Raw genomic sequence first — 22,575 nt, 5'->3', positions numbered from 1 at the left:
AGAGCAAGTGTACCCTAATTTGGAGGAACTGGGCTTGATTCCCTGCTCTACCACTTGAGCTGTGGAGGCTTATCTGGGGAATTCAGATTAGCCTGTGCACTCCAACACATGCCAGCTGGGTGACCTTGGGCTAGTCACAGTTCTTCTGAGCTCTCTCAGCCCCACCTACCTCACAGAGTGTTTGTTGTGAGGGGGGGAAGGGAAAGGAGATTGTAAGCCCCGTTGAGTCTCCTACAGGAGAGAAAGGGGGATATAAATCCAACTCTTCTTCTTCTTCTTCTTCTTCTTCATTTCCCCAGCAGTGGGTGCTCCCGGACTATTCGCTGGGCCTCCTTGTTGAAAAAGATTTCCATCTTGGTATCTCTCCTGCGTAGCTAGATTAGAGCCGTCCATGATAACCCAAGGCCTGTCAATGTGGTTGCATGTTTTAAAGAATCAGTTAAGACATTCTTTGTGATAATAAAGTCACCTTCCATAACTGATGGATTTGTTCCTGCAGTAGGTGGCACTTAACACGCTCTTTGATCTCCACCTGTATTACTTGCAATGCAAAGTGACTGGGAGGGGGCCTCGTTTGCTTTCTTTGAAGTAGGGTCTCCCTTCACTTCAAAGAACTTAGGTGAGAAGGGATTTCCGAGCCTTAATGACAACAATTTTTTTTCCTGACCAGCGAGTGGATGCTAAACATGGACTCCCAACGGAATTCTTAATGGGTGGAGGTGGAACTTGCAACCAACAGTTCACACGCTTATGTGGCTGCATTTGCATCTTTTAATGTGTCTTTAAACTAGAAGAAAGTGGAGTTTGATCTCTGGGGGACTGGCATTTGTCAGAAGTTGGTGTGGTTTAGTAAAATGATCTTCCTGTGCTCTTGAACGTATTATTCTGCTTAAAGAAAGAAATGTCGGTCTGGTCTTTTCATTTGACTGACACAACAGAATCGCAGCTTCCCGATCCAGGTGACAGCTAAGAAAGAAATCTGCTTTTGCTCTTCACGTTGCTGAGTTAGAAGCAGTTCACTAAAGTCGAAGCTACTCACAGTAACGTTGTAAAGAGTCTCAACGATAATCTTTTTTCAGAGGTCCTAACGCCATTAGTTTCGGGTGGCAAGATTTAGCTTTTATCCTTTATAATTATTTTCTTATTTTGCCGACAACGTGTCAGCTTTTTCGTTTCCTAATTAAAAGCTCACCGTGAATTATGTCTGGTTTTGCTCAATTCCTGGTTCTGGCCCTGTCGTTGGAGTCTTGCCTACTTGATGGCGCTGCTCCATTGTTTAGCTTCAAAACAACGGAGGATTTTGAAAAGCCTCAGCTTTTGAGTTAAGCTTTCAGCTTGTGCACCCTACATTTGTAAAATGTAGGGTCTGCTGCTCCCCTTTTCTGCCCATTGCAGGGGGGAGAGTGGTTATCCTGGGCCAAGTGCCTCACAGTGAAGACTGCTGGCTGGCGGAGAAAAAGTAAAGATGAAAGGGTTCAGCCCAGGGAAGATTCCAGTGATACACTGGCTGTTTTTAAGAACATCATTTTAGGCATCTAGAAATGCCAAGGAATTTGGGAAGGCTCAAAAGAGAGGCTGTCTTTGGTACCTGTGATAAGTGTTCAGATGAGTCGGAGCTCAAGTCAGAACCATTTTCTTTTTTGCATCAGAGAGTTCTTGCTCTGTCAGGTTTTTCTGGACACCTTTAATTAGACACATACTGTCCAAGCTAAGCTAAGTGAATGTCTGCTCGCTGTATCGATATGGACCAGATCTGTGACCAGACAGCCTAGGCCAGTGGTGGTGAACCTATGGCACTCCAGATGTCCATGCTGGTAGGGGCTGATGGGAATTGTAGTCCATGAACATCTGGAGTGCCATAAGTTTGCCTGATCTTGTCAGATCTCAGAAGCTAGCCTGATCTTGTCAGATCTCAGAAGCTAAGTAGAGTAGATCCTAGCAAGTCTTTGGATGGGCCAGTCACAATTCTCTCAGAACACACTCCACTCTCACAAAGGCAGGCAATATCAAACATCAAACCAGCTCTGAAGTCTCTTGCCTTAAAAACCTAACTGGGGTGGGTGGGGTGGGGGGGTTTCATAAATCAGAGGTGACTTAACAGGACAAAACACCAATAAGAGGCAGTTGCCTATCCATTTCTGGGGATCCAGGATGAATATCTGCCACCCCCATCTTTTTCTGAGAGATTAGCTTGCAGCCACTTTCTGCTCCTCGGTAACAAAGGCCAATTTCCAGAGGTGGGACTTCTTACTTGTTCTAAGTAGGTACCCACATACCACTTCAACTTCAATACCAGTGGGTGCCTTTGCTCTCTCTCTCTCTCTCTCTCTCTCTCTCTTTCTCTCTCTCTCTGCTTCTCTCACACTCTCAGAAACAACATGTCAGCATGAACTGAGAGTTTGCAGTTTGCCACTTCTCCTCCACAAGTTTGTTGCAAGAAAACTGACAGCTCTCCACTTGATGTGTGCAGAAGTTTCATACATATTTGAACATACAGCTATGGATAGGGGCTTTACTTGCTCACACTATTCATGTCCACTCCCTCCCTCCACTTTACTCTCCCTCTGCTTAGGGCCCCATTTCAGTCTGGCTTGCGGGGTTGGATCCAACTTTCTTTGCACCATTGTGCTTAAATCTCTCTTATGACAGACCCAGTCCCACACATCTTGCCTGTGCAGGTTCCTGCAATTCCCAGCACAGCTTTTTGGTGGTCAAAGGGGAACCCTTTCCTTTTCTACCAGTGGAAAAGCTGGTTGGATCCAACCCCTGGGTGTCAGAAGACCGACTCAGCTAGTGCAGTGGGCCCCATAGGAGCACAGCAGTGCAGGTGGGCACATTGCATCCGGCACGTCTGTGTCACATGCACACATGTGGAAGCGTGATTTTTCATGCAAAACTGTCTTGCTGGAGTAGAGCGTTCCATCTCTTCCCCCCGCCCCATTCCAAGAGATGACTGACTTTCTTTGCAAACACCAGGCGGCGTCACCTGGAGCTCTCGTGTGCTTTTACCCTTTCAAACAGAATTACCCACCAGGAGTCATAATTGTTGCTGCCCCACTTTCGGAAGGCCTGCTGCCAGGCCCTGTGGGGCATAAATGGGAACCAGGGCTAGGAGATGTGCTCATGATCGGCCTCAGACAGCGTGCAAGTCTGCAGAGCTTCTGGGGCCTCTTTTCGGTTCTTCTGCGGTGCTGCTTCCTTGATGGCAATAAAACTCGAAGAGGGACCGGTATTCACCCCGGCCGTTCACAAAGGACAGCAGAAGACTTGAAGGCTCAGAGTCCTGCCTGACCCTCTCGGCAGCATTCCTCTTACACCCCCTCCTGCAAATGGCTCTTGGCATCACCCTTCAAATTTAATCAAATGATTACTGCAACAGCAGCCCCCAAGCCCAGAGCAACAGGGTGGGGTGAAAGTGATGCCAGGAACAGAGAGGGGGTTGGGCAGAGTGTTTGCTGGGGGATGGCCAGCCAGCCAGGCAGGCAGGGGAGAGACTTTTCACCCTGACATAGCAAACAGCTCAGACAGAACCCTGGCGCCATCCATGCACGCAGGCAAGCCCTCCTTGCCCAGGCAGAGCAAGCCGCTAGCAGGGCCGTGCCCATCAAAGGGTTAAAAGCTGGCATTGAGCACCCAAGAGGTGTGGGCTGTGTGATTGTGTATGTGGAGAGTCTGATCATTTTGAAATCTCTTCCCCCACCCCCCACCCCTTTTTCTCCCTCGCATTCCATCAATCAGGGAGGTTGGCTCTGGGAACTGGGACACAGAGAGCTGCCAGACGGTGGAAACTCTCTCGGCTCACACCAAATGCCAGTGCAACCAGCTCTCCACCTTTGCAGTGATAGCTCAGCTGCCCAAAGATCTGGTAAGTGCCGGGGAGGGGGAGGGAGGGCGCAGGGCTGGCTGCTTACCTCCTGCCTGGCCCCGTCAGAGGCAGCCAGAATGGGGGGGGGGGGGCTGTCATGAAAGGTGGCAGAACGGGAAGCTCTGGCCTCTGGGATAACAACCCAGCAGAAGCTTTTCTGAAGTGAAGGGGGGAGGCTCAAGAAAGAGTGTGAAACTGCCTGAGGTTTCTGCAGGAGGTAATTCTCTGGGATGGAGTCCCTGTTACGACAGGGGTGGGGAGTGGGCAGGGCCTAATTGTCTTTTGGGCTTGTTGCTTTAGGCCTTCAAGTGTGTTTGGAGGTCACTGTTCAATCTGTTCCCGTTTTGTTCCCCTCAAGTCTCAGCTGACTTAATGGTGATACAGTTTGCAAGGCAAGGGACAAACAGAGATGATTTGCCATTGGCTGCCTTTGAGGAGCAACCCTGGACTTCCTTGGCGGCCTCCCATCCAAGTCCTAATCAGGGCTGACTCTGCTTCGCTTCCAAGGACTGACAAGCTCGAGCTAGCCTCAGCCGTCCAAGATTGGTCCTTTTCCTGTTGAGGGTTCAGAAGTCCCCAGCAAAACAATTCTTAATCTAGGCCCCAGAAGGAGTTTGCCAGCTCACATCCTGGCAACTGGGTTCCATGGGAGAGCTGGTGTAGTGATGAAGAGCAGCAGGACTCCAATCTGGTGACTCCAATCGGTCTCAATTCCCCACTCCTCCACATGAAGCCTGCTGGGTGACCTTGAGCCAGTCACAGTTCTCTCAGCCCAGGCAAACCAGCTCTGAACGTCTCTTGCTTTGAGAACCTTACGGGGGTGCCACGAATAGACTGCGACTTGATGGCACTTTGCACATACGCACGACCCATTTGCAGGAATGGGACTCGGTAACCTCCTTCCAAGCCCAGTTTGAGAGTAATTTTATTTGTGTTTGCTCAAGCAAGCACTAAAATGCTCTTGGAACTGGGAAATCCCCAGTTCAAACTTCACCTCACTATAAACTTGTAAGGTGACCTTAGGCAGAGTCACTGTCAGGCAGGATTATTTTATGGGTTACTGAGATAATGTTAGTACTTTCTTTCCTCATAGTATCAGAGACAACTTTTTCTCCCTAGGTCTCTTTTTGCTGAGGTTTTTGTATAGATCTACACCAAGTCTCTTTTACCCTTGGCCAGAGCTGCCCATTCTGGTTTGTTTTGTCATCCTTTTTTCCAACATAACTTTTTGATTTGATTTATTGTCAGGTTTTGCTGCTCAAAATCGCTTCTCTCTTAGCTGTTCTTGGTCTAAAGAGGAAAGGGATTTTTGGTGGAAACAGCCCCTCACTGCTGCATCCCCCTTAAAATTAGACTTTCGTTGTCAGCATTCTGTTAAAATTAAGGAAAAATAATTATTCAGCATTGGCTAAAAGGATGACTGATGAACACATAAAAGTCTGGCCTTAAATTCTTGCCTCTGGGGATGTCTGTTTTGCACAGACTTGCTTCCTCCATATGCAAATTTGAGCTCAGGAGACCCCACACATTTTTAGAAACTTTTTAGGGCATGCTCAAGATCTCCAAAGGCCAATACTCTGAATCCGTGGCCTTTTCTCACTGGCTTCGCCCTTACTCCAGGCAATCACCAAGGAGGTGATTTACACACAGGATGCTGTGAGCAAATAGACCCAGGAGTGTACCATGGTGTTCAGATTAGGGCATTCCTGCAGCACCCCCTACCCCTTTCACCCCTGTGGAAAGCCACTCAGGTTAGTAAGCTTAGGGTGCCATGCTATTCTCCTCACATGGCTCCAATTCTGTAAGGAGATAGTCCTGGTCGTCATTGCCCAGCCCAGACCCCCTGCTCCCACCTGGCTGTAGTTCTCTTCATTTCTGTTTGCCCAACACAGGAGGGAAAAGTCGTCTCTGAGCCCGCCTCCCGTTTACGTGCCCTCCTCTGCTTAGGCTTCTGCTTGGGCTACCAGAGGCTCGAGGGAGAGGCAAGTAGGCAACATGTTGAAGCTGCCTTTTGCAGGGCACATCAGCGCTTTCCTCTCCATCTCCCATCCCCGCCAGCTTTCTGCCCCATCCTGACGCAAAACAGGCGAGACGTGACCCTCTTGCTCCAGAGCTGGGTTCCTATCGCCTCCCAGTGGACCAAGGGATCTTTTCCCTTCGGAGAGGGGGAAAAACTAGTTAGTGTTCAGGTGGCTCTGCCTAACGGGCTCTCTCGACAGGCAGGCGGCAGGGTGGCAGAAGCACAAGGTGGCAAACCGTGGGTTTTTTGGCGGGGGGTGGGGAGATAACAACTTCCCTCATCCCTTCTTAAAACAGCAGGGATTGCCTGAGGAGCCCTAGAAAGGGGAAACACCATGAGTCAAAGCCAATCTCGGAAAAACGACTTGCCAGCAGAGACTCAGATTGATGGGTGGGGAAAGAGGCGGCGGGCAGGTGGCTGGCAGAGGCGGACAGCGGGGCGGCTGAAGCACAGGGCCATGGGCATTTGTAGGCTCAGATCGGTGGGGGTGCAGAGGAGACGGCACTGGCACAGCAGGCAGCCCAATGCTTCTCCTTGCTCCTGGGGGGGGGGTGGCTGAATGTGCCCCCCATGTGACATGTTCAAGTGGTACCTGAGGCATCAGTTCCCTCTGTCCCCACCCCCACCCCCCTGAGTGCACCAGTGCCTGGATCTCAACTGTGATGGAATCACCTGGAAGAGGTGTAAACCTGCACAGGCTTCGCAAAAGCTGCTAGGCCCCACTCCAGTAATAGGTATCAGTAGGCCACTGGGTTGCCAACCTCCAAGTGGGACCTGGAGATCTCCCAGAATTACAGCAGGTCTCCAGACTACAGAGATCAATTCCTTGTGGAGAAAATGGCAGCTTCAGAGGTTAGACTTTTCTCACCTTCCCCAAATCGTACCCTCTGTATGCTACCACCTCAAGTCTCCAGGGATTTCTCAAGCTGGACTTGGCAGCCTTCAGTGTCAAACTCGTGGCATCATGCTGGCAGGGGGTGATGGAAACTGTAGTCCATAACATCTGGAGGGCTGTGAGTTTGACACCTGTGCAGTAGAGCCTCAGTGACCATCTAGGGGAGAAGGGCATCACAGGGCAGACATCATCCTTGAAAGAAGTTCTGTTTGGCCAGCACCCCTAGAATTTGGTGCTTACCCATCACATCCCACAGAGAAAAGAAATGGGCCACTTGGAGCACTTCACAGTGTTGTATTTCACATAGCAGCTTGCTATATAGAGCTGACGTGGTGTAGCACTTAAGAGCAGGTGCACTCTAATCTGGAGAACCGGATTTGATTTTCCCACTCTTCCACTTGAGCTGTGGAGGCTTATCTGGTGAAATAGATTAGCTTGTGCACTCCATCACATGCCAGCTGGGTGACCTTGGACTAGTCACAGCTCTTCTGAGCTCTCTCAGCCCCATCTACCTCACAGGGTGTTTGTTGTGAGGGGGAAAGGGAAAGGAGTTTGTAAGCCCCTTTTGAGTCTCCTTACAGGAGAGAAAGGGGAGATATAAATCCAACTCTTCTTCTTCTGTTAACATAGTCTCATGCTAAATACACCCTTCTCACATAACCTCCCCACACATACACACCCAGCACTTCCACCCAAAATTTATGCTTGGTATTCTAGGATGCTTCTGGGCACATGCATATTATCTTTCCCCTTGATTCTGAACATCCACTGTCAACCTCCCTGACCTGTTTGTGATTTGAAGGCATGCATCCTCTCAGATAAAATGCCCCCAAACTAAGATTGCCAACTCCAGCTTGAGCAATTCCTGGAGATTTCTGGAGAGAGCATGGAGAGGGTGGAATTTGGGGTCCTCCAGGTCCCACCTGGATGTTGGCAACCTTTCCTTCGGCACAGCTCACCACCCCCTCCCCCTCTTGAACTTCTGCCCATTCTCTCCCCCCGCCACTGCCTCCCCCGCTTTGCTCTTTCCCAGATCTTCCTTTTGTGCTCTTCCTCCTACTTTCTCTTTCCGAACTCTTTTCGCCGCCCCCAAAATGCCTTTAAGTGCAGCAGTCGATAATGTAGATCTGTTCTCTGCAGCATTTCTGGCGCACACACACACACTCACACACACACACAACCCACGCTTGCTGCTGGGGCTTTTGAAATTTATAAGGGTTATTAGCAAGCCTTCAAGGTATTAATAAAGGTAGCGATGGGGAAGGGGAGCAGGAGCGAATGGACGACCATCTTGGAAGTGTGTTTGAGAATCTTTGCTTCTGCTGCTAGTGGCTGCTGGAGGAAAGCAGCATCCATGCCCCCCTTCCTTGCCCCATGACTTGCTCTCTTTCATGCTTCCCTAGTCGGGCTGGGTCATTGGTATTCCAGAAGCATGCCCTGTTGGCGAGGAGATGGAGAACCACCCCCAAGGAATGCAGAGAAGCGGCAACTGATCCACCTCCCACCCCCCCCTTGTATGTCACAGGAAGCAAAACAGAAGCAGATAGGCTCCAAATGGGGTTGTTCCGGGGGTGGCATTCTCCTTTTGCTTGTTAGGGGAGGGGCTTTTGCTTTGAAGATCCATCCACAGGTGTGTGAAAAGAGACCTCGAAATGCTTCTGCCCCCAAAATCAGGGTAGTGAGGCCAGAATCACCAGGCACGCCATGGCTTTAAAATGGGTTGACAATCATTCCTTGCCCCCTTCCCAATGAACCAGGAAAGGCTATTGCTTATTTATTTACTCAATTTGTTTATTTTGTTTATTCCCCACCTTCCCAACGGAGACCCAAAGCAACTAATGCCGTGCTTCTGTGCTGTCATCCTCACAGCAATCTTGTGAAGTAGGCTGGGCTGAGAATGTTACTGGCCCAAAGGAAGCCCCTGTGGCTGAGTGGCAATTCGAACCTGGTTCTCCCATATCCTAGTCTGATACTCTATCCCCGGCTCAGTGCTTGCTCAAAAATTGTATTTGTATTCTGCGGAGGGGATGGTGATCTCTAACAGATAATTCTTTGCATTCTCTCACTAAACAACAACTCCCTGGATTCTTTGGGGTGGAGGCACAACAGTTGTGCTCTTGCAGAGGCATAGCTCCAAGGGGAAGGGGGGGCGACGTGCCGGGCACGCGCCCCGTGGAGGCATGACAGGGGCAGAGAATGCACCAGTGCACCGGGCACTTCCCCCCCCCCCTTGCTATGCCTCTGTGCTCTTGTGAGCTTGATACTGCAATGCAGATGTGCCCATCAAGAGAACCTTGGAGGTGGGCTACTAGCAACTTGAACCAATCCTCTTGCAACCATTGACTTGTTAGGCCTTTACTTGTTTGCTTGCTTTCTGCCAGTAGTGAGGTTCTGTTGTTTGGGCCAGCTTCCTTCTCCAGCTTAAGGCTTTCTCAATTCTGTTTACTCAGTCAAGGGCAGTTCCTTCCCAGTAATGTCTTAAGAATGCAACCTCCTCTTCCTTTCCAGGCCATGGACTCCATCGGTTCCCCTTCTGTCCCACTCATGATCGGTTGCGCCGTTTCCTGTATGGCTCTGCTGACCCTGTTGGTGATCTACGCCGCGTTTTGGAGGCAAGTTGGCACCCGACACACCACAATTTGATGAGAGTGGCTCGTGGACTGTGATCCGAGCTAAATGTGGTTCGATGGACTGCCGTTAATGCACCACAGATAGTTCCAAAAAAGGAAAAGAGGGAAGTAGGTTGTATGCGAGGAAGGCTCCTTCTGGGTTTTCCTAATTTTGAGTAGTGTCTCTGGAGTGTTGTGGGGTTTCCGGGCTGTAGCATCTCTGCTAGATCACCGCAGCACTGATATTGAGGGCGGGGAGGCTTTTCCAGTCTGAACTGAAATCACATTTTTGCACAAATTAGACTTTTTAGCCAACAATTCTGACGTTCAGCAAGATTCTAGTCCAGTAGCGCCTTACAGATCATTAGAATGTCCAGGGCATGAGCTCTTGAGAGTTAAATCTCTTTATGAGTACCTGACAAAAGGAACTTTGACTCCCCAAAGCTTACGCCCGGGAAATCTTGTTGGTCTGTAAGGTACTTTTGGATCTTGCTCTTCTATTGCGGACCAGCACAGCTTCCCACTGGAAACTAAATTCTGATGTTGATCACTGATGTTCGGTCCCTGTCTAAGTTTAAGGTTTGATGTTGAGGTCCAATTTAAAACGACATCTTTAGTTTTGTTGGTAAGTTGGAGAGCCACAGTATAGACTCCTAACTGTTCAAAATTGTGGCTTGTTTTTCAAAACCTTTAAATTCAGTAATGTACCTGTTTTTTTTAAAGAATCCTCTAATTACTAGAACATGAATTTAAATGTTGGCAAACCAATTTAAATTTAGAGAACTTGCTTGGAAAATAAATTAATTTTTGCCGTAGTGTCAGGAAAAGGTGTATTTCTTCCCACTCGTTCAACACACACCTGTGCATGGATTGTGAATGTGGTCTGCGTTAATTGTAGAGGGGCCGCCGTGTTAATCTGTTGCAGCAAAAATAAACAGGAGTCTTGTGGAATCTTACAAATTGTCTTTCCGATAATACAAGACTCCTGTTAATTTATTCTGCACTAGTGACTTCGAAGGCCAAACAAGGGGATATCAGTTACTGTAATTGACCCAATATACGAAGAAGCTCCAATATGTGTGTACATGTCCAGCCACAACCAACTCACGGCAACCCCGTAGGATTTCCCAGGCAGAAGACATTCAGAGGTGGTTTGCATTGACATCCTCTGCATAGCCGCCCTGGTTTTTCTTGGTGGTCTCCCATCCAAGTTCTAACCAGGGCTTACTCTGCTTAGCTTCTGAGATGTAATGAGATCTGGCTAAATTGGGCAGCACCAATATACAGGTAAAGTTTCCCCTTCAGTCGTGTTCAACCCTGGGGTACCACTGCGAGCAGTGATTTCATAGGCAAGCCGTTTTTGTGGGGCAGTTTGCCATTTCTTTCCCCGGCTATTCTTTACCCCCTAGCTATGTGCTCAGTACTCATTTGCCGACCAAGGAATGGATGGATGACTGAGTTGACCATGAGCCAGCTGCCAGGATACCTGATCCACAGGGGGCTCAAAATTCTGACTGTGTGAGTGGCAGTGCAAGCACTTAACCACTACGCCACGCGGCCCCTAGCACCAATATAGGTACCTTTTAAAGATTACCTTGGTGCAGGAGAAGGCATTTTGCTGTAAGTACATTCATGCTTAAAAACTGATTTCACTAATGGTGGTGGTGATGTGTGTTCAGGCACATGCTGATTCTTTGGAGAAGGAGAAGAGTTGGTTTTTATACCCTGCTTGTCTCTACCATAAGAAGTCTCAACATAGCTGACAGTCGCCTTCCCTTCCTCTCCCCTTCAGAGGTAGATGGGGCTGAGAGAGTTCTGAGAGAACTGTGACCAGCCCAAGGTCCCATTATGGGTCTTGTTGCAGTAGAGCCGTTATACCAGCTCATCAACAAGAATCTCCCAGACTCCTATTCCAAGCTCGAGATATCTCCGACCAAAGACCCACCATCTGACTTGTATACCTTGCAGGTTTATTAAGTCGGAACGGTCGATTATACTCCTGAATTTCTGCGTCTCCATTTTGGCTTCCAACGTACTGATCCTGGTGGGGCAGTCGCAGATGCTCAGTAAGGTGAGAATGCTCACTTCCTTTTGCACCTCGTCTGCAGGTTATGATGCTCTGCTTCTCTCTCGGAGCATGACAGTTCGTGCAGCTTTCCTGTACATTTGCGCTTGATCATATAGCCATTTTTTCTGTTTGAACCCTGGTTACAGTGAATGCAAGTACATCCAGCCTGTATGTTTGTTTGTAAAAAAGCTGCCGCATATTCACTTCACAAATGAAACCATGGATTAAAATAGCTGGGAAACTGTGTGGCTGCAATCACCTGCAGTCACCTGTTGATGAACACAGGAATTACTCAGCCCCTGAATAAAGGAAAAGCAAGTATATACTGTACAAGGACTGTGAATGTGTTCAGTGTAATTTGTAAACTAGGCTTTAGAGTCAATAGGGCTTAAGGGGCCAGAGTGCGATCTGCGGGATCCAGGTTCATATTCCCACTCAGCCCTGAGTGACCTTGTACCATTTACGTACTCTCATTCTCACCTACCTCACAGGGTGGTTGTGAGGTCACTGGTTGCTGGGAGAGTGATAAGCTCCTTGGAGAAAGGGTGGGATAAAAATGAAATAAATAATTACGTTTTCTCTGCCAAGCTGAAACAAAAAAAAAATTGGGCATAATTTAAAAAATTTGGACAGGGTGTTCAGAATATGAGCCCGAAAGACTATCTTATGCAATGTGCAAGATTTTGATTTCAGAGTTTAATTCCAAGGGACACTTCTTCAATTCAGAATTAAAAAGAAGAGGAAGAGTTGGTTTTTAGGCTCCGCTTTTCTTTACCTTTATAGAGTCTCAAAGTGGCTTACAAACTCTTTCCCTTTTTCTTCCCACAACAACCTTGTGAGACAAGTGGGACTTTGAGAGTTCAGAGGGAACTGTGAGTAGCCCAAGGTTACCCAGCAGGCTGCATGTGTAGAAGCAGGGAAACAAACCCACTTCACCGGATTAGATTCCGCTGCCCATGTGAAGGAGCAGGGGAATCAAACCCGGTTCTCCAGATGAAAGCCCACCACTATTAACCACTATACCACTTAGGGTGCAGCCTTCTAGATATAAATGCACCTTTCCCCCCCTACCTCCACCCCCCCGCCCCGTTCTCAAAGAACATCCATGGAGATGCTTTGTTGTAGTGTTTACTTTAAAATTCAAACTAAGATCATTGGTTTTTTTGGCTTTACAAACATGTGCAGTTCCTTTTCTGTGTCCCTGGGACCAAACTGCCTTCGATTCCTCTGCTCTTTCCATACACCCTCTCTCCGCATCTTCTTTTGTCAGCTGACAATGTTGCTTGGCACATGTTAGTGGCTAAACATGCAGTGCTAGAGTGTCCCAGACCTGGATTAGGTCCAGTGTAATGGATCGTAGGTAGCTCTGATTGAAATCCATCATTTTCACTCACATGTTTGTAGGATAAAAGTCACATCTCTTCACCATGGTGCCCGTTTGGACTGGTTCCTAGATGTTGTAATTCATGAAAATGCAGATTCAGCCCATTTCAGCTTTATTGTTTTGGCCCTTATCCGTGTGTTCAAATTCCTCTTCGAAATTTTGCTGCTGGCAAAATTTCTCTGCAGCTCCGGTTTCCAGCCTTCCAGGCAGCCACAGCTCGGTCTGGCATGTGCTGCCTCTGTCAAGATTCATCACCGCCCTTTGGAAGGTTCGGAGTCAGTCTGATCCGATCGCTGGTAGCTTTAAAAGAGCCTCGTTCCTTTTTTTATTTTTAGAAGGGACGGATTTATTGGAGAAGGTTTTATGTGCTGGGTTTATCTTCCAGATGGCCAGTTGGAATGGCTGGTGAGTTTTCTGCTGTCGGGCAGCGGGATGGATTTTTCTTTCTGAGGAACCTGGTGGCACTCCCACAACAAATTATTATAATGATTGGAGTGTTGTGGGGTTTCTGGGCTGCATGGCCGTGTTCCAGTTGCATTTTCTCCTGACATTTCGCCTGCATCTGTGGCTAGCATCTTCAAGAGAATCATTGATTATTATAATGATTGATTTCTAATTGGCATGTTATTAAGAGAATAGGTCCCTGCCCCAGAAAGCTGACTATCTAAAGTGTGACAGGGGGCTAGGAATCTGGGGTCAGAGCTATAAGTTGATGGGATGAGAAGTTACAGTCTCTTGGACACTAGTGGGCTTCTTGGAGAGCCAGCGTGGTGTAGTGGTTAAGAGCAGGTGCACTCTAATCTGGAGAACCGGGTTTGATTCCCCGCTCCACCACTTGAGCTGTGGAGGCTTATCTGGTGAATCAGATTAGCTTGTGCACTCGAACACATGCTGACTGGATGACCTTGGGCTAGTCACAGTTCTTTGGAGCTCTCTCAGCCCCACCCACCTCACAGTTGGGGGGGAGGGGGAAGGGAAAGGAGATTGTAAGCCCCTTTGAGTCTCCTTACAGGAGAGAAAGGTGGGATATAAATCCAAACTCTTCTTGGAGGAGATGGAAGTCCCTTCAGACCCAACATTCTACCTGGAAGCCAAGCAGGAGTGGAGCCAGGCTCTTGCACTGGGTATTCCAAACCACTAAGCCTCTATGCATAGGAGGATGGCTTCCTTGCCTTGCAGAAGAAGCCCCACGGTCAGATCTGGCGGAACTCTTCTTGCATATATTCCACCCCTGCAGAATTTGAGGAGTGTTCCCGGCAACCTGTGCCAGCTTCTCTCTGACTGTGTCCCTGGGGGTGATAGAGCCGGGCAGCAGCTGTTTGCGGATGAGTCATGCTCAGTGAGAGAGCCTGTCCTTGGGTGTTTGTCTGCATGGAGGAAATTGAAATATTTGCTTATCTGCAACCAGGAAGAAAGCAAGGAGTGGGACTCAGGAGAAGAGAAAAAGGAGAAGCAGCTTCTGCTGGAACTGCCTTTGTTTATCAGAGAGGGAGGGGAAAAGACAAGAATTGTTGTGGGCATTTAAAGGAATTCAGTATAGGATGCAGAATTCAGTATTTGAGCGTTCTGGATTTTTCACCTATTCATGAAAGGCTAGTTTCTAGTCCTCATGGTTGGGAATGAAGTCTTTCTGGGCGGGAGGAACCGAATGTTAGGGAAGAGAAGAGGCTGGGCAAGGCTTCCAGCGGTCAGTAGTGAACTTCCAGTTCTCCCTGGTGGTGCGGCCAGACTCCAGCCTGGATTAACCAGGGCAGATTAAAATAGATAACATGAGCAAGGTTGGTTAATGAATTATTGTCGAAGGTTTTCACGGCCGGATTCAACTGGTTGTGGTGGGTTTTCCGGGCTGTGTGGCCGTGGTCTGGTAGATCTTGTTGCTAACATGGACAATATACCCCACTAAACTTTCCCTTCTCACTAGACACAGTGTGAAACAGACTTTTTCTCTGTGATAAGCCTCTGAAGATGCCAGCCACAGATGCAGGCGAAACATGAGGAACAAGACCTACCAGACCACAGCTACACAGCCCGAAAAAACCCACCAGAACCGGTTAATGAATTCTTTTCCCCCCTTTTTTTCTGTTGATGCAGAATTTGAAGGTGCTTTTTTTTTAGCACAGCGAAAGCATGCCGTCTGAACCTGAGTTTTCTGTCATTGCTCACAACTGCCCCTTTACTTTTCTGTACCCCATTTTTAGTTGCAGAAGTGACTTCCCAAAGGGTTATTATGCCCTGAGTCCTTGACCCGAGTCTCTCAGCACAGTGTCACGCTCCTTACCCGTTGTTTTTACAGCTCAGGTGTACTGTGACTTGTGTGACGCAGGTAGGTTTGAACCAAGTTCTGACTGACCAAGGCCCCTTCCTCTGAGTTCAGAATTTTAGACTGGGGGGATTTCTGAAACGGAGCCCAGTGCTATAGAGGTCATCTATGAAATAAATGAGGACCCTCATGTAGCCTGGCAACATCCCCAAGCCATGCTAGGCCCAAGTTTTCATTCATTAATTCATTAAATTTCTACACAGCCCCTCCCCTTTTGGACTTGAGACGGTTAACAATATAATAGCATACAGCATAAACTGGTTTTGCATTCCTAGAGGCCTCTGATATGCCTTACCTTATCAAAGCCCATGAGATCTTTGGCAAACCTAGATATGGTAGATCTAGGGCTGGAGTGGACTGTACAGTTCCCAAATCTGCTCTACAGTTTTCGATTCCCCTTATTGCTACTTTTTAAATCTCTCAATTACAACAGGATGTTGCATCTGTATACTGACTCAGTTGCCTGGCAGAAGCCCAGATGTTTATTTTTTCTACTGTTTATCACCTGTGAGATATAAGCCATAAGGGATCAGTCCCACCTGCTATTGGGCATGCCCTGAGTTTCCTTCTTCCCACTGTCTGATTCTTTGCAAGGGCTTCAGAAGGCATCTCAGGGCACATGCTTTTGGGGATCAGTCCTGCTGTTGTCCCAGGTCAAACAGGTCTGGCAGGTTTGGGAACACTATGAAAGCCTGCAATGCTTGTTTAACCATAAATGAACCCGGGACAGGAATCGCATCATCAGAGCTGGGCAGGAGAAGCAGTATTTCCCATCTGCTGCGAAAGAATCTGAGGGCCGAGTGTTTCTTCCTGCATTCTCGTCTTTGCACTTAACAGCTCTATGTTCCCTGCCTCCAGCCCCTGCTTGGTGCATCAATATGGTTACAGGAGGATAGACTCCTGCTCCAGCCCTCAGGCGTCCCTGTGTGCTTTATTGGCAAGCGGCCTCCTGCATAACAGATCACCACCCTGTGGCATTTTCCCTTTGTGTTCCACAGATATTAGTACCTTGGAAAGTGTGTTACTGGTGTGGGGAGAGCAGGGGGCGGGGGGCTTGTGTGCTCCAGAGGATCTACTGGTATATCTGTGCAGTGCAGGGTGTATTTTACCAGATGAAATGCTTGCCAGCCTAAGTGACCGGGGGTTGGGTTTGTCTTTGTTGTGGGCACCTGTCTAGAGACCGGTGCTATTTTCTATTTCCCAGAGGCAGTGGCGCAGTAGAATCACCATGGGCAACGGGTGTGTGCTTAATCCTCTTTTGTTACAGATCTGAGAAACAGTAATCTTAAGCGCATCCTCAGAATACTACCCAAGTCTATTCAGTGGGGCTTGCTCTGAGAAAAGTGCACTTAGGATGTCACTGGAAGTCATATCAAAAACCCACAGAACCACAGAGGAATACATAAACTGAGCTGGTAAGAGTCAGTTCAGTGCAGTTGTTAGTCTCGGGGGGGAAATCTGGGATGCCCGGGTTCAAATTCCTGCTCTGCCATGAAACCTGCTAGATAGCTTTGGGCCAGTCACTCTCAGCCAGCCCAACCTCAAAAGGGGGAAAAGGGGGAACCATAAATGCCGCTCCGCGCTTCTGGCAGGAGAAGTGGGATAAAAATGTGACAGACGGATTGTGTTCCTCCAGTGGCAGTAGCATTTGTAGCTTTCCCTCTTCCCTACAATATTGATGTACACCTCTGCGTTGATGAAACACCTCCCCAAAGCGATCTGAATGTGATTTATTTATGATTGCGTCCGGATCCCTTTTTGTGTGATGTTGTACAAATGCAAGCTCACATCAAGTAAATCATCGCTTAAGAAGAATTTTGATGTAATCGTATGAATGATTGCCAAAAGGCTGCCTTTTGCAGGGTTTTAACATTGTGTGCACAGACCCATCCATAGTGCAGAGGAGGAGGAGAAAGGGGGCAAATGGAAGGGACTGGAAGTTCCTAGTTCTTTCATCCCAGAATCCATTTGAGAAATTTGCTTAATTAAACTAGAATTTAAAAGGAAATGCTCTCTGCTTAGATCATCTGAGACAATAAAGGAACCAGAGCTCAGTGGGTGTGGGGGTGTCTCAGTAAGCATATGGTAGTTCGAAAAAAGTCAACTTTTTCTTCCTTGCAAAAATGACTTGCAAAAAAAAGAATCTCAATACATGGTAGTGGCTGCAGAATACGGGGAGAGGGCACCATTTGATCTGGCTGTTGTGGAAACACAGGGCCAAACTATACAAAATGGTGTTTTTTTAATGAATGAGGTCTGAATTTTCCCCTCTTTAAAGCTTCCCATACGGAATTTCATACACTCTTATCATCAAAAAAAGGCAAAATGGCTCCCCCCCCCCCATACCGGTGCCACTTTGGCATGGGGAAACAGCACAGGAGGAGGTGGGCATGAGCCCCTGTTTCCCGCATGATGCGGTCCCTACCTGAATCAGCCCCCAGAAAGTTTGAAATGGACACAGTTATAGCAGTTGTGTGGTTGTGGTCGTCTCCTGACGTTTCGCCTGCATCTGTGCCTGGCATCTTCAGAGGATCTGATGGTAGCAAAGCAAATCGAGTATTTATACCTGTGGAATGTCCAGGGTGGGAGAAAGAACTATTTGCCTGTTAACAAGTGTAAAGGGTACAATTAGCAAGCTTGATTTGCATGTGTTGGGTGGGATCCACCCATTTAGCATGTGAGTAACCATGAAGATAGCATAATTAATTAGTGAGGGCATCTACATTGTAGTAGCCTGACCTTTTTGATCCCTTTGATTGCTTATTGCCTAGAGTGGTGGGTGGTGTTCTGGGTGGTATTCACTAGCCCTTTGACTGCTTACTGCCTGGAGACATCCTGTGTCTGGGTGGTGTTCATTAGTTACTGTCTTGATTCTAGTGTTTTTCAGTACTGGTAGCCAAATTTTGTTCATTTTCATGGTTGCCTCCTTTCTGTTGAAATTGTCCATGTGCTTGTGAATTTCAATGGCTTCTCTATGTAGTCTGACACAGTGGCTGTCAGAGTGGTCCAGAATTTCTGTGTTTCCAAATAATGTTCTGTGCCCAGCTTGGTTTATCACGTGTTCTGCTATTGCTGATTTTTCCGGCTGAATTAGTCTGTGGTGCCTTTCATGTTCTTTGATTCGTTTCTGGGCACATGACCACCAAACCACACAACACCCCAGTTTATGGGATGTACCTTGCAATGAAGGCAAAGCCAGCGTGTCCTGCTGTGTTGAAAATCAGCTCCCTTTTTCAGTGCTGGTCATGGATGCATTTGAGCTCTTTCGCTGCTCTTCTCCTCCGTGCCATTTATTTGCCGTTGGGATCAGCCTCATTTGAACACATGGACACTGAATTACCTTAGCTCTGATAACCTTGCCAATGATTTTCTGTGACATCCGAACCTGACGTTGGACTTAGGGGCCATGAACACTTGCAAACAACGCTGTGGCTTGAGGCTAAGATTCCAGCCCAGAATTCAGCAGGGGGCTTTAAACGAGCCACTAATCTTGTGCGCACGCCCCTCCCCCCCATTGGAAGCGTGTGGATAATAAGGCTGACTTTGACTGGCGGATTAAGACTGACTGTGCTAAGAGATTTGAAATGCTTTAATGTTGAAAGAGGCATGTTTGCATTCAACCCTTAGCATCCATCAAAAGTGTACCTTCTTGAGGGGTGTCAGCAGTTCTTCAGTCGTAAACCTCCTGAAGCCAACAGCCTTTGGATCCCACTGCACTTGACTCTGGCTTTCTCCTTCTCCCTCTAGGGTGTCTGCACTATGACAGCTGCTTTTCTCCATTTCTTCTTCCTCTCTTCCTTCTGCTGGGTGCTGACCGAGGCCTGGCAATCTTACTTGGCTGTGATTGGCAGGATCCGGACACGCCTCGTCCGTAAACGCTTTCTCTGCCTCGGGTGGGGTAAGATGCTATTGCCTTTCTCATCTGGTGTCCAAGCGGCTCGTCCTTCCGTCCAGCAGGTTCAGGGGGTGCTGTGCAGGGTGAGGGAGAGCCAACTGATAGGCATGTGAGCAAGTTAGATTCACAGCCAAGATAAATGGCAGGAGCCCCCAAACCCTGTACGTTGGTATCAAGAGGAGTTTCACATGGCAGGGGAAAGAAAGTGCACAGAGACCCACATAACAGTGTTGCTTCAAAATTAGACCAATTCTGGCACCTTCCCCTAGTCGACACCAGATGAGGTTTTCCTAATGTCCCTTCAAGGCTGCTTCACCATCCAATCCACACTCACATTTGTTTATTTCCTACCCAGGATTGCCAGCCTTGGTGGTTGCTGTCTCTGTCGGCTTTACTCGGACCAAAGGATACGGAACATCCAGCTAGTAAGTTCTGGGAGTTAGGGGGTTGTTATATTTGAAAGAGGAGGAGGTCAAGAGAGAACAGAAAGGCTCCAGTGTGTTGTGCCACGGGTGGCACGAGGGGCAACTGCGCCTGGGGCATGTGTGCGCCCTGCGCCCCTGCCACAGTGCAGCCCGCCCCTGCCCCAAATTGGAACGCCCCCGCCATGGCAGTGGCCAGGGTGTCGCACCCCCCCCTCCCTGCCCCGTGGGCACTATGCCACTGTGTTACACCCAGCTCCATGATCTCCAGAAGGAAGAACAGTGAGGTAATTTGGTTACCCTAACCTCTTATTGAGAAAACAACACCCCCCACAATTGAACTATGGCAAAGATCAGTGGAATTTCTTTACAGCCCATCCAAAGCACCTTGGAGAAGAGACGTCTGATTCGAAAGGATGGGGGAACTAGAAACTTGGGGGTTAGCAGAGAAGCATCTTACTAGGTGTATGGGAACTTCTTGGGTCAAGAAGCTGTATCTCAGCTGCTTGTGGTGGTTCTCACTTTGATGCAGACTGCTCAGAGATGGGGTGCCAGTAGAAATGGGGGCTTTGGCTCCCTAAAAAAAGCCAGGAGAGAACAAGGGTAAAGTTGGACTGGGGGATCTTTTATTTGCAGACCCTCAGGACATTTGTAGACCCTCTGCAAGAGTTGTGTCCCATGCTGGACATCCCAGTGCTTTGGCGGTGACAAAGTCATCCTTCTCTCCCCAGCTGCTGGCTGTCCCTCGAGGGGGGGTTGCTGTATGCCTTCGTTGGCCCGGCTGCTGTGATCGTTCTGGTAGGTGCTCAGCAACCGTCCTGCGGTGGAGATAATCTAAGTCAGTGGCTTATCGGATGTTTCCATTTCATTGCCTCTTCTGTGGGTGTTCCAAGAAGCCTGTCAGAGAACATCCATCAGGGATTCCAGTGTGCTCATACGCCGCTTGCCCTGTGGCCACATGCACCCAAATTGGATCGAGGAATAAGGTCTTTCTTTCCAACTCTGGAGTCTGGCTTTAAAGAGTGGGGGTTTATGAGAGTTAGTATGTTTCCAGTTCTGATCTTGCTTCAGGCAGGTTAACGCAAGTCACTGTTTCTTAGTTCCCTACATGCAGCCTGAGTGTAACAATGCCAATCTACCTGGCAGGGCCATTGTAAGGATTGCCAAGATAATATCTGAAGCACCAGGAAAGTTGGAAAATGAGCTGTATCTGCGTTAAGTAACGTCATTATTAGAACTAGCAAAAAGAAAGAAAGAGAGAGATGTGCCTCTGAATATCTTTCCCAGCACTTGAACCATCTGGAATTGTTAGCGAGGCTTCCAGGTCAAAGGCAGTTGTCAGGCTCAAATAGTAATAATTGAGTGCCATAATAATAACTGAGTGTCACAGCCAACTTACGTCAAACCCTCGTGTTCGCACGACAACGGATGAGCAGGGGTGTTTTTCCGTTGACTTCTGTGACCTCACAACCCTTGACTTCTTTGGCAGTCTCCCATCCAAGAACTGACGGTGGCTGGGCTTCCAGGCTGAGCTCAGGCTAGTCTGGACTGTTCAGGCTTCTTTTGCGAACCGCTGCCCATCTCTTTATGGACACACGCAGCGGTCCAATTGTGTGCCCGTGTCAAATTTGACAGTAGATCCCCTCAGTCCATATCCCAGTGTTGTCAGTTCTGTTAGGCGAATAGCGGTGTAGTTTCTGTTTTGTAAATTCTGTCTCTCTCCCCTTTGGCAGGTCAACATGTTGATTGGAATCATTGTATTCAACAAGCTCATGTCCCGAGACGGCATCTCGGACAAGTCCAAGAAGCAGCGGGCAGGGTGAGTCTCTCCTCTTCGTCCTCCTCTTTTGCCACAGAAAGCCTCCATTCCCAGCCCTTGGCCCTAAACACACATCTGGGGTGAGCAAGGAAAAAACCTTCACTTCTTGACAGAGAATGAGGCACCTCTGGCTGCAGCTGCCATGAAGAACAGTTGAGATAGAAAGGCAGTGTGACCCTTTCCCGGTGGCCTCAATTTTTCAGCACTCTGCTGGACATTTGAGCAGCATCACCCTGCACTTCGCTTCAGTTTCAGTCTGGTGCATCGTGAAAGATGGGTGAAAAATGTGCCCCCCCCCCCCAATTCCCTTGCTCAGAATTTAGTCTGTGCTATCAATCATAAACCTGCCTCAAAATCCTTCCACATCTTCTTGTCCTTCACAGTTTGCCTCATGCTTGGTTTTAAGTGACAGAGTTGACCTGACTGTCACGGAAGTTGTGATGGAAAGTCAAGGCCAGTAAGAATATCTTCTCCCCCAGCCCAGGGGTGTGTACTCATATATAGCGGTCCCTTGGAGGGCTGCTTAAAATGGGGCTGTTTCCTAATTCATAGGAATGTGATTCAGTGGAAAACAAGGAGAAGACCATAAGAAAGAGCCTGCTGGATCAGACCAGAATCCATCTAGTCCAGCACTCTGCTACTCGCAGTGGCCCACCAGGTGTCTTTGGGAGCTCACATGCAGGATGTGAAAGCAGTGGCCTGCTGCTGCTGCTGCTGCTGCTGCTCCCGAGCACCTGGTCTGCAAAGGCATTTGCAATCTGAGATCAAGGAGGATCAAGATTGGTAGCCATAGATCGACTTCTCCTCCATAAATCTGTCCAAGCCCCTTTTAAAGCTATCCAGGTTAGTGGCCATCACCACCTCCTGTGGCAGCATATTCTGTGACATGTGAGAAAGGCCAGGTTCACGTTTGACTCATGGAGCACGCTAGCCTACCCAATTAAAGTTGCCTGTTTCCTGTCTATCTGTTCAGACATGACACGACACAGGTCTTGTAGATGATAAAACAGGGGGAAAGGACATGGTGTTCTGAAAGTCACACAGTTCCACATGGGAAGAAGATCCTGGGTGACTGAAGCAGCTGGCTGTTCTAACAGCTACTGCCGTCACCTGGCAAGAGACCTGCTTTGAGAGGAAGCCACACGTGGCTGATAGCACTGGGCAAGCAGGCAGGCATTCAGCGTTGAGGAGAGTTAGGGGGCTCTCTGCAGGTGACTAGCAGTTGTCAAAACTATTATCCAGGGCAGATGGGAACTGGGTCTGGCATATGAGAAAGGG

The 22,575-nt window shown here is 48.4% G+C and overlaps 1 protein-coding gene across 1 annotated transcript in view; it reads left to right on the top strand.

Moving 5' to 3' along the window:
• ADGRB2 (adhesion G protein-coupled receptor B2) overlaps nt 1-22,575 on the top strand; it is a 183,511-nt gene that overhangs the window by 139,810 nt on the left and 21,126 nt on the right. The window contains exons 17-23 of the mRNA XM_048501614.1: nt 3,739-3,865; nt 9,289-9,392; nt 11,358-11,460; nt 18,909-19,059; nt 19,412-19,481; nt 20,210-20,276; nt 21,212-21,297. Of these exons, the coding sequence (XP_048357571.1) occupies nt 3,739-3,865; nt 9,289-9,392; nt 11,358-11,460; nt 18,909-19,059; nt 19,412-19,481; nt 20,210-20,276; nt 21,212-21,297 (708 nt within the window). The remainder of the gene's footprint in view (nt 1-3,738; nt 3,866-9,288; nt 9,393-11,357; nt 11,461-18,908; nt 19,060-19,411; nt 19,482-20,209; nt 20,277-21,211; nt 21,298-22,575) is intronic.

Source organism: Sphaerodactylus townsendi, linkage group LG06 (assembly GCF_021028975.2).
Source record: "Sphaerodactylus townsendi isolate TG3544 linkage group LG06, MPM_Stown_v2.3, whole genome shotgun sequence".
NCBI classification, from domain to species: domain Eukaryota; kingdom Metazoa; phylum Chordata; class Lepidosauria; order Squamata; family Sphaerodactylidae; genus Sphaerodactylus; species Sphaerodactylus townsendi.
The sequence above is the reverse complement of the archived record's forward strand: the minus strand, read 5'-3'. Positions and strand labels throughout refer to the sequence as shown.